General features: G+C 36.9%; 2 protein-coding genes across 6 annotated transcripts in view; both read left to right on the top strand.

Moving 5' to 3' along the window:
• bicd1a (bicaudal D homolog 1a) overlaps positions 1-1759 on the top strand; it is a 41088-nt gene extending 39329 nt beyond the window's left edge. For all 4 annotated transcript variants that reach the window (XM_024281219.2, XM_024281222.2, XM_024281223.2 and 1 more), the window contains one exon: positions 1011-1759. In XM_024281219.2, coding sequence (XP_024136987.1) covers positions 1011-1125 — 115 coding nt within the window. In that variant the 3' untranslated portion in view covers positions 1126-1759. The remainder of the gene's footprint in view (positions 1-1010) is intronic.
• A 4351-nt stretch (positions 1760-6110) lies between these two features.
• The window catches only part of fgd4a (FYVE, RhoGEF and PH domain containing 4a), a 70101-nt gene continuing 60081 nt past the window's right edge, over positions 6111-16130 (top strand). The window contains exon 1 of one of the 2 annotated variants that reach the window (XM_024281226.2): positions 6111-6372. In XM_024281226.2, the coding sequence (XP_024136994.1) occupies positions 6291-6372 (82 nt within the window). In that variant the 5' untranslated portion in view covers positions 6111-6290. Of the gene's footprint in view, positions 6373-15479; positions 15924-16130 lie in introns of those variants that run through there. The other variant, XM_024281225.2, reaches the window with a different exon arrangement.

Genomic DNA, 16130 nt, shown 5'->3' with positions numbered 1-16130 from the left:
TGAGCACAAAGCCCCGCCCCCATGTATAATTAGGATCATCTCGACAGCGAAAACTTGAAAACTCTGAATTGAAACTGAAAACAGAAAACTGAGAGCAAAGAAACGAAAAAGGAATGTTAAAAATACAAATAAACTTTTTTTTTAATTGGTAAGTTTTAGTTTTTTTTTCTTTTTCCAAGTCTCAAATTTACTTTTTTCAAAATTTTCAATATTTTTTTCAAGTTTTCAGTATTTTTTGGAAGTTTTCAGTTTTAATTTTCTTAATTTGCAATCCCTGGTTTTCAAATTTTCTATATTTTTTCATGTTTTCTATATTATTTTTCAAATGTTGAAGTTTATTATTATTTTTTTGTTAGTTTTTTAGTTTTTTTCAAGTTTTTAATTTTATTTTTTTCAAATTTTCAATATTTTTTTTCAAATTTTCAATTCCTGTTTTTCAAATTTTCTACATTTTTTCAAGTTTTCATTTTTTTTTAAATGTTCAATTTGATTTTTTTCTAATTTTCTACATTTTTTCAAGTTTTATTTATTTTTTTCAAATTTTCAATCCCTGTTTATCAGATTCTCAGCATTTTTTTCAAGTTTTCAATATTATTTTTTCAAATGTTCAATTTTATACTTTTCAAATTTCCAATCCCTGTTTTTCAATTTTTTTCAAATTTTAAATTTTCTTTTTTAAATGTTCCATTTTAGTTTTTTTAAATTTTCAATCTTTTTTTCATTCACTTTAATCAGATCCTGATTTGACCCCACACTGATCCAGACGAGTTTTGATCTGTTTGCATCAGTTTTGTGATTCTCCTGCCTGAAATATTCAGCTGTTCCTCCAGAAAACCACTTGACACCGTTTGCTCGTCACCTCTTCATTTTTGATGATAAAATAGTCCCGACCTGTTTCTGTTTTCACCTGTGACCCGTCCCGACCTGTTTCTGTTTTCACCTGTGACCCGTCCCGACCTGTTTCTGTTTTCACCTGTGACCCGTCCCGTCCTCCCTCTGTCTCTCTGCAGTCATAAATCCTCCGTGGACCTCCAGGAGGCGGCCCTCCGCAGCAGTCGCAGCCTTCTGGCCCCCTGTGACCCTCGTAACTGCCTGGCGTACCAGCCTCACCCCCCCGGGTCCTGATCCCGGGACTCGTGCAAAGACTCGCGCAGGGACTCCGAGGACTGGCGGCGCCGGGTTACCCGGGTCACAGAGGAGCGGCGAAAGGCTCCGGACTTCTCTGAAAGCAAAGGACTGAGCCGAGGACTAAACCATCGCTTTAACGTATTAATTTATTGATTATTTATCAGACCGTTTTTTATCAGAACTGTTTTTGTTGTGTCTTAAATCTGAGCTTTCTCGTGGTCAGGATGAATGTTCAAAGGAACGTCGGACTAAAATATGGGATTGAAGGAGTTCTTGCAGCGATGGATTTGTGTTTGACACACTGATGAGGTGAAATCTTCTATAACCACTTTTATTTTGTGGAGGCTGAACTTCAGCTCTAATGTTACGTCTGGAGTCACAGAACGCTTTTCTACTCATTTTTGTTTGTGTTTTTCAAAGTGGATCATATCTGTCTGATCAGGACTAATCCTAGTATTTGTTTAATCCTTTGAATTTGAATCGCACTGCTTTAAATCAGAGGTCCTCAAACTACGGCCCGCGGGCCGAATCAGGCCCGCCTCCACATTTGGCCCGGCCCCCAACACACTATCAGACACGAATCATTTTGTTTTTTATTTCTCAGTCTGACTATTTATTGGTTTATTAGTGTGAATGCTGTAAATCAGGAGTGTCAAACTGAATCACACAAGAGGCCAAAATCCAAAACACACCTTAGATCAGAACAGGATAAACGTTTATAGAACACTCTAAAACTAGATTTTTAAAACTTTAAAACCGTAACTTTTTATCATAATCATGAACTAGATATGTAGCATTACCTGTGATAATGTAGTGTGAATGCTGGAAGATGAATTTGGCTGCTAAAGATGCTGAAATTGATAGCTAAAAACGATTAAGCTGAAAATTCTGAAGCTGATATCCAGGTAAAATATTAGCTAAATGGCAAATTGGCCTAAAATCTAAAAAAAAAACTTAGGTTAACCAAAATACCTAGCATGTAGCTGAAAAGGTAGCTAAATTTCAAAATATTCTAATAAAACTGGAAAAAGCCTAAATTAGCCAAAAGAGCTATGATGGAGCTGAAATATTTGCTGAATTCCAAAACAACATAAAAAAATCTCACTAAATACCAAAATAGTCCAAAAAGCTAGCATAACGCCAATTTTTAAAACTTTAAAACCGTAACTTTTTAACATAATTATAAATAATAAAAAGACAAGAATATTATTCCAGAATAAATCAACTTAATTTTCAGCTAACATTTTGGCTACATGCTAGCTGTCTTGGCTAATTTAGTTTTTTTTTTTTTAGTTTTTTTAGGCTAATTTCAATCAATCAATCAATCAATATACTTTATTAATCCCACGGGGGAAATTCATTGTTTTTCAGTACAACCAAGAACAAGACAAACACAGAGAAGTACACAGACAGTTCGCTGGTTCACTGCGGAAGCGTCCACTGAGCGGCTTGAATTTGGAGCTAGCTAGTATTTTAGCTATATGCTAGCTGTTTTGGCTAATTTTGGCTTTTTCTCAATTTTTTAGGCTAATTTTGAGTTTAGCTAATATTTCAGCCACATGCTAGCTGTTTTGACTAATTTAGAATTTTTTTCTGATTTTGTAAGCTAATTCGGTATTTTGCTAATATTTAACTAGCTATCAACTTCAGTGTTTTCAGCTATTGGCTTCAACATCTTCAGCTATTAGTATTAGCATCTTCAGCTATTAGCATTACCATCTTCAGCGGCCACATTCAGCTTACATCATTCACACTAGTATTATCACAGGTAATGTATATCTGGTTTTTAAAATGTTTTAGTATTACTTTTTGGTGAAAATTGCAGAAATTAATGATTTAAAATATATCTGGCTTTTTGGAAAACTGTAAATGTTTACGTTTCGGCTGTGATTGTTACACTTCTTCTACAAACTGACCCCGCCCCCATCAGAAAAGAGAACAGTAATGTGGCCCTCGATAAAAAGTTTGGGGACCCCTGCTTTAAATGACCCCAGAGTGAACCGACTTCCTGTCATATCGTTGTTGCGTTTTGTGACATGAGCAGAAATCTCTCTGGAAAGGACATTTTTAGTTTCCCAAACTGCACTTTTCTGTTGTCCTTTTGCTTCCTGTGAGCAGAATCCAGTTCTGCACAAGCACAATTATGCACTACACATCACAGCAATACAGCTTAAAGGTCATGGAGCGTCCGGACGAACGATCAACCAGCAGGAAGGATTTTTTTAACCAAACTTTGCATTTTCCCATCATCCCTTCCTATCTACACACTGTATTCTCCTTTGTGCAGTCATAGTTTTGCACATATAGCCATGCAGCAGAACCACATAGCCAGTATTGTTGTAACCACAGCCTTTCTTTGACGATGATGATGTACACTTTGTGTTACCAGTGTAGCCTGTTACGTTTGCAACTGTAGAGTGATGTAAACTTGTGAGGCTCCTCCGTAACACAACTCTGCGGGTTTGTTTGCACAACATTGACGTGGACTCAGAGACTGAAGGCAGAGAGGAGTGATCGCTGGATGCTGTTCTACTGTAGCTTTTACACTTTCTCTACCGTTGAAAGCAGTGTTACTACGATCTCACGAGAAAATAAAAGACTTGTCTTTTGTTTCTGGTTTGATGTTTACATAAAAAGGGTTTATGTTCGAAAGGGGGAAACAAATTAACAGAAAGAGATAAAACTAGAGAATCAGAGGAACAATGAGACAAAAATGGGAAACAAGAAAGAAGACAAGTGAGATAAAATGAAGCCGATTGGTCCAAAATAGATGCAGCGATATCTGAAACTCCCCAGAATTTGCAGGTTTCATTGGGATTTCTTTTTATTAAAACGTCTTTTTAATTCCTGGACTAGACTGTTTTTTTATAATTCTTCTTTATCACTCTGGTGAACGAATTGATCCGCAGGTTGTTGCACTGATGATTTTATTCCTCTTCTTTGTCCACAAAGTCAAACTAACACACAAATAAGTTACTTAAATACAAATTTTGAGATAACGGATTACATAAACAAAAAATGAAAACGTGTACCTCGCTGGCCACATTCACTAAAAAAAAACAAAGCAAGAAAACTTCTTCATACAGCTTTATAACTGTTTCTTCTCAGTTTTTCTATCAAATGCGTCATAACTTTTCATCTTCTTTGCTTGATCTCTTATATAGAACTCGACAGGTGGCGTCTGTGTAACACAGTCTAACAAAGGCTCCTCAAGCCCTCAAGCAGGGCCGGCCCTGGTCATGGGCAACCTAGGCAGTCGCCTAGGTTGCCATCTGCCCGAAAGCACCCCTAATTGCAATATTTAAGCTATACAGTCTTCTTCTTCACTTTCAGCTTATCCCTTTCGGGGTCGCCACAGCGTAACAGCACCCACTGTTTCGCATCAGTGATTTGGCAGAGTTTTTATGCCGGATGCCCTTCCTGACACAATCCTGTACTTGAGGGGCACAGGGACCCAGTAAGGCAGCAGCGTCAAGGGTCTTGGCTAAGGACCCAATCTGGGTGGGGATCAGTGGACAACCCTGGGAATCGAACCCAGGGCTTCTGCGTTGCCAACCCTTCACCTAGCCCACTGAGCCACCCAGCCGCTACATTTAAGCTATACAGTAATGTGTTTTTTTTGTTTGTTTGTTTGTTGTTTTTTTTATAGTTTGACGCACCATTATTTTCTGTAAAATGTAAAAAGAAAAAATAATTAAAAACATAAATAAAAAACTAATATAACATAAATTATTTTGCCCTCCTTACCTAAAACTTCTTTAAAACTTTAGAAGTTTAAAAGTTGTAGATCTTGAACGGCGTTGGTATGGCGAATTTGTGATGTTTAACTGTTGCTCGCACATTTTTTTCTGGAATATTGTGAAAAATATAATATGGCTCAAGCTGAAGAAAACATTGTGAACACACTAGGAATGAGGGCGTGGTTTAACAAAAAAATCTCTGTTGCCAAGGAAATCCAAAAATTTACTTTTGCAGATTCTTCTAAAATTCACATAGGCGTGTTCGTCACCCCCGGCGACCAAAAATTCAAATGGTTGCTATGGAGATAAAACCAACAGAAAAGCCGCGATTTAGAGAAATTAGTTTTTTTTTTCATGGATTTGTCCCATGCAGTTCTGACCGGGGTGGCAGAGGACGTGCAGCCGACGCTCGACCGGTGTAAAGGGTGCACAAGGAGCACAGGGAGAACAGGTCATCGCATGTGGGCCCCCGCCGCTGCCCCCAGCTTTAACCCTTATGCTTCAGTTGTGTTTGGGTCAAAATGGACTTATTTTCACACTTGAGAACGAGTCCATTTGGACTTGGGCACAATATAAGGGTCAATTCAGTGTTGATCTTGGAAAACCCATCAGGTCAAACTTGGCACTGTTTATTTTTTAGGTTTTTTTAATTGTTATAATTGTATCTATAATTGTATATTTAGTCTTTATCATTGTTAATATTTGCTGCTTAAAATGAACAAACAAAACTCATATTAACTTCAAAAGCCAAGATGAAAATTATTCTTGAGAATCTTTTTTATTTATTGTTTTTTTACCCATAATTCAAAGTGATATTCAGTTCTTAATTGAAAGTTAAATATGTCATTCAGCCTTTCAATGTAAAAACTTCTGCAATATATAATTCAATATGAAAAATGATAATTCAATCTTAGACTTTTAATAAATTACATTTTTAAAAAATCTAAATTTCAAACTTTTTTCATTATTTCACAAGTTTAAATAATAAAGAACATATTTTATGACTTTCGTCTAAATTAATTTGTGTTTGACCATTTTTGACCATATAAGGATTTGAGACATGATTCTCTAGTGAGCTCCAAACGTTTTTCTTTCGTTTGTATCTTCAACCTTCAGACTGGATGAGAGAATCCCGCTGCTGGAGGTGAGGGCGCGCGCGTAAATGCGCAGCTGTGCGTCAGCTGCCCACGCCGCGGAGGGGGGGCGAGGTGGGCGTGGCTCGAAGAAACACCCACGCCAAGGTGACATTAGTGCTCGAACCGCGGATCGGTCCGGACCAGAGCGCCGCTGTCAGCTGACTGAAGCCGAACCGCGCCAGAGATCCAGTCCGCTTTACGCATGCGCAGCGCGGAGGCGCTCTGACTTGTTTCTGCTGGTTTTAATAACTTTAAGACTTGTTTCTAAACATCTGGAAGCTGCACGATGTCTCTGGAGAAAATGGACAACTTTAACAGAGTCGCTTTTCGGAGGAAGTACCGGAGTCTGGACTCCACGGAGCGGAAAGGTGAGACTCACCTGGAGTGTTCCCCTCAGGGGTTAAACTTTAGTCTCGGTGTGTCTTTATGGTCCGTGACTGCTGTTTATGGCTGGAGTGTGTCATTAAGCAGACATGTATCGCTCGGTGTTGTTGGGAAAGCTTGGAGAACACACCTGCAGGCCTGTGTTTACACACGGCGCTGCAGGACAGGTATGAGGACTGAGCAGGTTCCAGCCTGCAGCTGCTGCTGCTGCTGCTGCTGCTGCTGCTGCTGCTGCTTCTGCTGCTGTTGAGGCTGCAGGGCGCCTTTTTCAGCTCTGGAACTCTGGAGAGTTTGAGTTCTAGTTCTTCTCTTGGATCAAACCTGGAAGAATCACTGCTTTTGGTTTTAGTGTCCCTTTAAAAGGTGATCTGTGCTATAACAACTATCAAAACTGCAGGTCAGAACTGAGGATTGAAAGAAAAAATACTATTTTAATGTTTTGTTTTTGCTTTTCTCAGTTTTTTAAACCAAACATGGAAGCAAACATGCTGTATGTCCACTAAAAACACTCATGAAACACTGAGTTCTGAATTATTGAAGTGATTTTCTCCAATGAGAGATGATTACAGGCGTTTTCATTGCATGAAAAATGATGTACACACCAAATATGACATATTTTTCTGACTATTCTTCTGGAAATTTGGTGTACAAAAGTGGAAATTTCTCAGTAACATTTGAAACAGTATATTTTCAGGCGTGACACCATGGAAGTATCATTTGGGCCTGGACGGTACCGAGTGTTTGGGTTACGGTACCGAGTGTTTGGGATCGATAATCGTTTCCAGAAACGATTTGATTCCGATTTTAATCAATTCTTTCGGCTCTTCAATTCAATTTTGAGTTTACACATTTGTTTAGAAATACATCAATAATCTAGTATATGATTTTACTACATTGATATTAATCTGATCCAGTTCACATATTCTGGATAGTAAAATATTCAGATTGTTAATATCATACAGAGTTACATGGATTCTCTAAAGGAGAAGTTCTAACTAAAATGTTCAGATCATTAACATTGTAAACATTGTTCTGCTTCTCCTGGAGGACGTTTCAGTTTGACCACTAGGTGGCGATCACGCTACAGCATTACACCTTATTCCAGAAGAAGAAGAAGAAAATGTGCTTTTAGCTGTAAGCTAGTGGGACTGCTTAAACAGAGATCTCAATTATGGGTGATGGGAAGTGGGGGCTGGGCTTACTCCTGCCACTCTGCTGTAACTATATCCTGGAGAAAACATCGGTTTTCTTTTGTGTCTAAAGACGGTATCATCACTTTACAAATATAAAAATTATGGAGAAAAGTGGAGTTAAAGTCACATACAGACATGAGTCTTGAGCTTCTGCACTGAAAAAGTGAAATAACTGATCAATTAATAAAGTTTCTGTAATTTGTTACATTTGAAATTATTATTTTTTTTCTCAAATTAAAATTCTGAGTTTATGAATTATTTATTTTATTTTGTATTATCCTTTATTTAAGTTCCATTGAGATTAAGAAATCTATTTTACAAGAGGCGACAAAAAACAAATCAATTACTTTAGTTTATTTAACCTAAACATTTAATTTGATCAAATTAATCTTTTGGAATGTAATCATTTAAAGAAACTGATCAATTAATTGATCAATTATTTCACTCTTTACAGTCTATGAGACGTTGAAGAATACTAATAAAACTGCACTGAAAAAGCTGAATATCAAAGAAAATAAGAAAAATGTAAAATTTATCTTGTTAGGAACTAACAATAGTTTTCTGTTAATAGTTTTAAAGATGTCTTGGTTACTAAAATTTGGAAAAAGGGGAGCAGACTATTTCCTGGTGGAGAAAGGGAGCGAAGAATTGGGAGGATTGGTCTAAACGTGGATTATTGGGCAATGAGAGAAAAGTAAATGGATCCACATGAAATCAAAGAGGATTTCTGATTCAGAGATTCTATGTTATCATCTCAATAAATCCTGAAATGTTCATCTGCTTGTTGTTCTCTACATTTCTGACAGAATTTTGCCGTACAATATTAGAAAATAATACAAAATGTCCCCTTATTTTTTTCGTGGGCGACACGCCGGCTCTCGGAGGACATCATGAAGTGGGCGGAACCCTCAGGGTGTGAGAGGCGGAGCCTCAGAGATCGAGTTGTTTTACTTCTGGGTATAAAAATAGTTACTAAAATAACTCATATTTAACAAATAATTAGTTTTTTCGTGTTCCAAAGGTACTATATGATCATTTCCGTGGATCTAGTTTACTCTGAAAGACTCGTGTTAAGAATTTTGTACTTTTTCTTAGGAGCCTCTTTACAGTGTAGAACTTCAAAGATTCCACAAACACAAACGGACGTTTCTTGGACTCATTTTACTGACTTTGTCATCATCTTCTTGAATTATGTTCAGGCCTGTAATGGTGTCCATCCCTCAGAGTTGCAGTAGGAACCATCAGAGCCGTTGTGATCCCTCTGCTCCTTCATCAACGGAGAATCCCAGCAGTGATCTGTCCGGGCACGAGCAGCTGAGATCTTTCCTTATCTCCTTCTTGTTGGAACATGAACAGCGAGGTGTTTTCCAGTCTGATGTGAACTTTGTGCTGCAGCTGATAGCAGCGGCGCTCAGACGAGGACCGATCTGTACAATGCTGAGCTCAGAGCTCTGCAGCGATCGATCTGAGCGAGTCGCCTGATGAATCAAGTGTCTTCATCGTCTGATCTACTGGATCCATCCATGCTGTCACTCTTCTGTTTTCTGTCTGCAGTCGTCACTCTGAAGATGTTTGGAAGCTTTTCCGTCTCATTTCCACAAACAAACAAACTGTAAACACTTTTTATCATAATTGCAGCTCAAAACAAGTTATTTCCTCTTTTCCTTCCTGTTCGTTTTTGAACTCAAAGCCTGAATATGAACTTGATTTGTTTAAAGTTTAACTAACAAAGTGAAAGCATAACTTTTAATGATTCCGCTTTATTACTTCAACATGACTGAACCTGCTTTTCTTGGAGCGCAGACGGTTTTTGGACAAACTCCAGGATCTGGATGTATTTAATGACCTTTGATAGTCGGCGTTTCCTGTTTTGGACGTCGTCTAGAGGCCTGGTTCAGCTGAACACTGTTTTTCCTCATACTTAATGTTCAGTCAAAGGGTCAGAGGTCACGAATGCATGTTTGTAGTCGGATGTCGGAGCGTCTCATGTCAGTTCTTGTCCAGAGTTCACTGGTGGAGATGTTGGAAGCATCAGTATGACGTCTCTTCCTCTCAGGAGAAGTCGGGTTTTTGGGGCAGAAACGTAAAACAGAAATCTGCTCAAATTTACTGACAAATTTCATCCTTCAAAAGTACAATTCTGTTTGACTAGTTTCAAACATGCACCATTTAAAAATGATCTGATTAACTTTACATGCTGAAACTGTAATAAAATGTATTTTTAAATCAAGTTTCTCATAGAAACGGCTCATTGAGATGACACAAACTAATGTTTAAGGAGTATAAATGTGAACATTTCAAAGCATAAATGCTTCTCAGGTTCAACACGTGAGATATCTTATAATCCAGTCAGACAAAAAGGAGGCGGAGCTTCTTATCCCAGGAATGCTGTTAAATCCCGGAAGTGGAATTATGTAATTGGATTCGTCTCATTGGCACATCGATGCCAGAAGATTAAGACATGAGGCTGTTAGAATTATATAAGAACCATAAAGACTTCTGGACTGAACAACCAACAGGAACAAACTGTAAAACATTCTAGATTGACTCAAATAAAAATCATTTATCACGTCATTGCCTTGAAATATTTATTAACGATAATAAATATTTTCATGTAAGTTTAAAGTTGACCTGTTGTTTTGTTGTAGGATTTTTTTATTAAGTCAAATAAACAAATGTTTTTGGTAACATTTTAGTAACATTTATTCTGCAAAACACTCAAAATATTGTTGACAAATATTGTAAATATATTTGTTAATCTTATAAGCAGTGTATTAATATGACCTTTGTAGACGATGGTCTCACTTTAGATGTTAATGAGTCTTACTAAGTATGTTAATAAACCTTATTTGGCTTATTGTGTTAAGAAATGTCTTATTAATATCCTATAAACACATTAAGACATTAACAAACTTGTTTAGGAATTTTATTATAAAGTGTTTTCAAATGAAGTAACATTTTTTTGGATGCCGCCATTTTGGAACCAAGAGGCCGTCAGTAAGCAGTGATTGGTCCGAGTCAATCCAGGTTTCTATGGCAACCACTCTAACCAATCAGGAGTGAGCTTGTTGGAAGGCCACGCCCCCACCACTTAAAAGTGGGCCACACGATTTCAATCAAACGTTCTGAATGTTGGATGTGAGGACTAGCAGGCTCCACCCACTTTTATTGAGGTCTCTGATTGGTCAGTTTATAACTTGAAAAATATGATGAAAAAAATGAAGATTATGAAGAAGATTATTTTTTAAAATGGTTATTCTGACCAACACAATAAACAGATGTTTATTTCTCTATAGAAGTCTGTGGGATTTGGTTTGTAGGAGCCACTTCCTGTTTGGAATGCCAGGGGGGAGGAGTTACACAGTCCAGTTCTCAAATACAGTCAATGGTCTCAATTCACTTTTTGATCAAATGTAACTAATTATGTTAATGATTTTAACTCTCGACTAAATTAATATTGAAATAATTAGCTAAAACCAGATTTAACCCTTTAACTACTCAAAAAACAAACAACAAAAATCACCCAAAAAATTTGTTTTTTTTCCTGTTGCTTATTTCCTTGGTACGGAGCCCCTAAAGAGACTTCACATTTGAAAATAAAAGGAAAGTTAAAAAAAATGCATAAAAATATATAGAAAATTATCCAGATTTTTTTTTTTACTTCAGTAAAAAAAATCTGGTTAGTAACTGGTGTGTACCAGATAGTAACTGAAAAAAATGTTCTTCTAAAAATGAAAGTAAAAGAAAAAATTAACTGGTGCGCACCAATCAGTAACTAGATTTTTTTTTTTACTTCAAATTTTGATTTTAGGGGAAAAAATTTTTTTTTCCTTAATTTTTTTTCTTTTATGTCCCTTTAGGGGCTCCGTACCTTGGTGAGTAATACACACAATCAATATTTTTGAGAACATGTTTTCTAAATGTTCCCCATCATTTGGTTGAACAGTTAGAGGGTTAAACGTGAGTTTTGTTGATAGAACATAATTATGTGGTTATTTGACCATCAAACAAAGCAATGGACTATGGGAACTTGGTCTTTTATGTTTGAGAAAAGTGATTCTGAGTTGAAATTATTTTCTAGCTTCGATTAATATTTTAAGATAGACGGATTGCAATTTTTTTAAGTTGAGTAAACTTGAATTTTTTTTTTAGCATGTATCAGCTTCTTAAATGCAGCAGTCAGGATAGAATGTAACACGAAACAATAAAAAATAAACCTCCTAATTTGATCAAAAGAAATTCTTAATAATCTTAAAGTAAAGTCAGAATATCCCAGCATCCCTTTCTGTGACTGCGCCCCGAGGATTCACGTCAGATTGAGTCCAGCTCAGGTCTTCAGTTCTTGTGTGTTTCCTGTGGCTTTGCTGCTCGCTCGCTGTTGCTGGTGTTTCTGAGAAGGCAGCTGCAGGATTCCAACAATAGAGAATTGTGTTCTGTTGCTGGCTCAGAAAGACGCCGTGGGTCGGCATGAATCAGCGGCTGTGTGGCGAGCTGGCCGGCTGGGACCGCCATTGTTTGGCTGCACTGACGCTCATTCATCCTGAAGTCAACACTCTGACTGTCTGTGGTTCACTTCATAATGCTGCTCTGTGCAGCCAGCATGCTCACTATTATCTATGGGATAATATGGAAATGATCTCAGTATTAAGTTTATTGTGGAATTTTCAAAATAAAGCTCAGACTGATGAGAACAGGAATCATCATTTATACTTGAATGAGTTTTTCAGTCTTTCCTGTTCAAACCTAAAGGTTCTGTTTCAGTGAATCCCTTTAGTTTATATTTGATTATTTTGTTTGTATTTTTGTGTTTTTAAAAGAGAAAGATTTTAGATTGAACACTAAACACCGATCTAGAAAACATTATACTTTACAGATTATGAGATGTTTTTATGTCTTTCTGAGAAGTATTTATTTTTGGTGGTTTCTCTTCCCCTTGCATTTGTTTCGCTCTACGTTTGTGTTTTGCTGTTTTGTTTGGAACTTTTCTGGTTTAAAACTGCAAACAGTTTAGATTAAATGTTGTAATTGGCTGTAATGTTTATTAACAATCAAATTAGTTTGTTTCAAGCATTCAAAGCAAAGACAAAAGAATCCAAACTGAAGAAATATATTCCTAATAGAGATGCAACAATTCTCTTTCCCTACAATTTGGTTCAAACTTCAATTTTTAGGTGGCGACTTTGTTTCAGTTTGATTTTTGTTTTGCGAAACAACAACGGCAAACTTAACATTTGGAAAATCTTGTTTTCGAATTTACTAATAAATAACAATTAAGAAAAACCTGTTAGCTAACTAAAGAAAACCTAATGTAATATACTTATTAATATGCATAAACGTACTGGTATGCTGTAGGGGTGGTACATAAAGTAACATATTGCGATACTTCATTGGGCGATACTCTATGCGGCGATACTTTAGGCGGCAAAACTTTTTTTGGCAATACTTCATTTGGCGATACTTTATTTGGCGATACTCTATTTGGCGATACTTTATTTGGCGATACTTTATTTGGCGATACTTTATTTGGCGATACTCTATTTGGCGATACTTTATTGGGCGATACTTTATTTGGCGATACTTCATTTGGCGATACTTTATTTGGCAATACTTTATGCGGCGATACTCTATTGGGCGATACTTTATGCGGCGATACTTTATGCGGCGATACTTTATGCGGCGATACTTTATGCGGCGATACTTTATGCGGCGATACTTTATTTGGCGATACTTTATTGGGCGATACTTTATTGGGCGATACTTCATTTGGCGATACTTTATTGGGCGATGCTTTTTTGGTAAATACTTACATCGGTTTAAAATGCTACCATGGCGATATTTAATGAATTATTTATAAACAAAGATAGTTCAGTGTCTTACTTTTGTTTTCCACTTAAACCTCCAGCCACTAGTTGGCAGCAAAACACACAGTTCTTCTTTGAGCAGCTCTACATCTCAGCAAAACAACAGCAAAATCTTGCGAGAAGCAGAAGTGACTGATTTGAACTTGATGTGAACTCATGAACTCACAGTTGCTGCTATATGTGATATGAGACATTTACAACTCAGTTTAACTAAGGATGAGTCCTCAACCGGAAAGATGTGTGAAGTTGGTGCTGCTACCGCTGAAAAATGCGAATTTCTACTCTGTGGTTTTTGGAAGAACAAAGTGGATCAAAGTTCTTCTTACCTGAAAAGATTCTGATTCAGCAACATGATGGACCAGAGAGACAAAATGCAACTTGTGGGAGATACAGCAGTTAAAGGGCTAAATGTTCCAGTCCTTAAATAAAATGAATTTTATTTATGTGAAAAATGTATTAATACTCAGATAAAAATAAAATTTAAGTTAAATGGAAAAAAGCGATATATATCGTGATACGTATAGCATCACCAGACTCTTCCTAATATAATATGCTCGTACGGATGCAATAATTCTCTTTCTCTACCATTCATGTCAGGAATGTAACATACAGTCTGTTTTAAACCTAACATCTTAAGATAATTAGTCAGGAAGTGATGTGAAAATAAAAAGCAAAAGAAAAATCTCTTTTATTTCCAATATTAATGCTTTAATTAGTGGTAAATTTCTAAAAACTGAAACAATTAAATCAGTTTAGTTTATCAATCAATGACTAAAATGAGATCTTTGAGATTTACTTTGAATTAAAAATAACTGTTTATGTGTTCTTTGTGTTGTTTATTCTTAATGTTATAACTACATGATGCTAACATGAAATAGTATCAGAGATTTTCTCCAACTTTACTTTTTCTGCTTTGTTTCTTGGACTTTAACTCATTTACTGTGAAAGAAAATATTGTTTTAATCAAAATATATTGCAGCGACCATCTATTAATAATTGATTGCTGCAATAATCTGTTACGTCTGATAGTTAAACTCATTTTGTCGGTCATTCCGATTGTAATGAAAAGGCTGTTTTGAATTTAACATCTAAATTCAAATACAACTTTATTTATAGAGCACTTTTCCTGCTTTCAAGCATCTCAAAGTGCTCTCCAGAGTAACATAAATAACAGTAAGACAAAAGGTAGAAAAAGCAATTATAATAAAATAAATAAAAACACATTAAAGATCCAACAACATGCACATCCCACAAGTAAAATATCAAATAAAACCACGTGGACATGTAAGAACTAAGTAAAAGCTACACTAAAAAGACGAGTTTTCAGCTTTTTCATTTGATCATTTTTTATTAAATGAATTAATTTCTGTTTCTGTTTGAAATGAGTCTAAATTTAAAATAGATTATTTCACCACATGTGGCCTTCGCTTAAAGAGGAAAACTCAGCAGTTGTGTAGTTTCACAGATGAACCACTAAGTGGGGCTAAACCCTCGTTTTTTTTCTGCATCCTGTCTTCTGCTGGAGAAAGGTTTGAACTTTCAGTGGGAAATGTTTGCAGGCTGAAAGAGATAAATTGGATTATTTATAATCGTGTTTTTGACTAACTTTATCCTTCTTAAAGCAGGTAGAATGTCAAAGTGAAATGTAATTATGCCGTCAAACGCCATTCCTGACGTTCTGAGGCGACGGTTTCCTCCGAGAAAAGAGGAAACCAACAATGAAGCCACTGTTTACACTGAAACCTGAAAACCTTTTTCTGGGGAAAAGGATGTTTAAGAAGCAACACTTCCTCCATTTATCTGACATAAGCAGCATGAAGATCCTCGTTTGTGGATTTGATATTTTGATATTTAAGGCTTCTGTCTGTGTTGATTTGAGGGAAAGCTTTTCCAGGTTTCAGAGAGGAGATGGTGTTGTTCTTTCCATGGACCAGCTCCAGCTTCCTGGCTGTGATGTGTGTCATTTCCCCCTCCTGACTGGCATTGTTGATGCGAAGAGCTTTTCACTCCGACCTTCAAGGCTCAGTTTAAAGAGAGGACTTCAGGAGCTTCTGATGGAGGAAGTTTAGTTTGGATTAGAGGATTAGAACATTTAGGAAAGTCCTTTTGCAGGAAGAGATGATGAGAAATGGCTCCTGGATGTTTGAGTCATCTCGTGTGACTTCATTGGAGCTCGTGCATCCAGATCATCCTCACTTCTGTGTGCACTGAAGTGCAGGAACCAAGACAGGAGAAGTGGTCGTCTTCTCCTTGAATTCATCTTCTTCTGTTTGGACTCATCATGGATTGTATATCCAGTGATTATTGGAGATCCAATCTTAAACTGTTTTTAAAAGACGATCAACCAATAGAGGAGGATCTGTCTGATTAGCTGCCAGCACATGCTCTTTAAGAGGAGGCTGACGATGAAACGCCGGCGGAAATACTGGTTTTGGAGTCGGAAAAGTAAAACCTCAAAGATGTGTCTTCTCTGTTGTTACGGTAAGACCTGGACTCTTCTCACCATGAAGCTGATCAGTGACTCATTCTCCGGCTATTTTTGTCTGTCATTGAACTAACGGCTATTTCCTACCAAGCAGGATCTATAGTGTCAGACGTTGTGGTATTGCTGCTCTCCCAGCAGGGCCGGCCCTGGGCAGAGGTGACATAGGCAGCCGCCTAAGGCACCATCTGTTAACACACCACTCA

Source organism: Oryzias melastigma, linkage group LG6 (assembly GCF_002922805.2).
Source record: "Oryzias melastigma strain HK-1 linkage group LG6, ASM292280v2, whole genome shotgun sequence".
Lineage (NCBI taxonomy): Eukaryota > Metazoa > Chordata > Actinopteri > Beloniformes > Adrianichthyidae > Oryzias > Oryzias melastigma.
The sequence above is the reverse complement of the archived record's forward strand: the minus strand, read 5'-3'. Positions and strand labels throughout refer to the sequence as shown.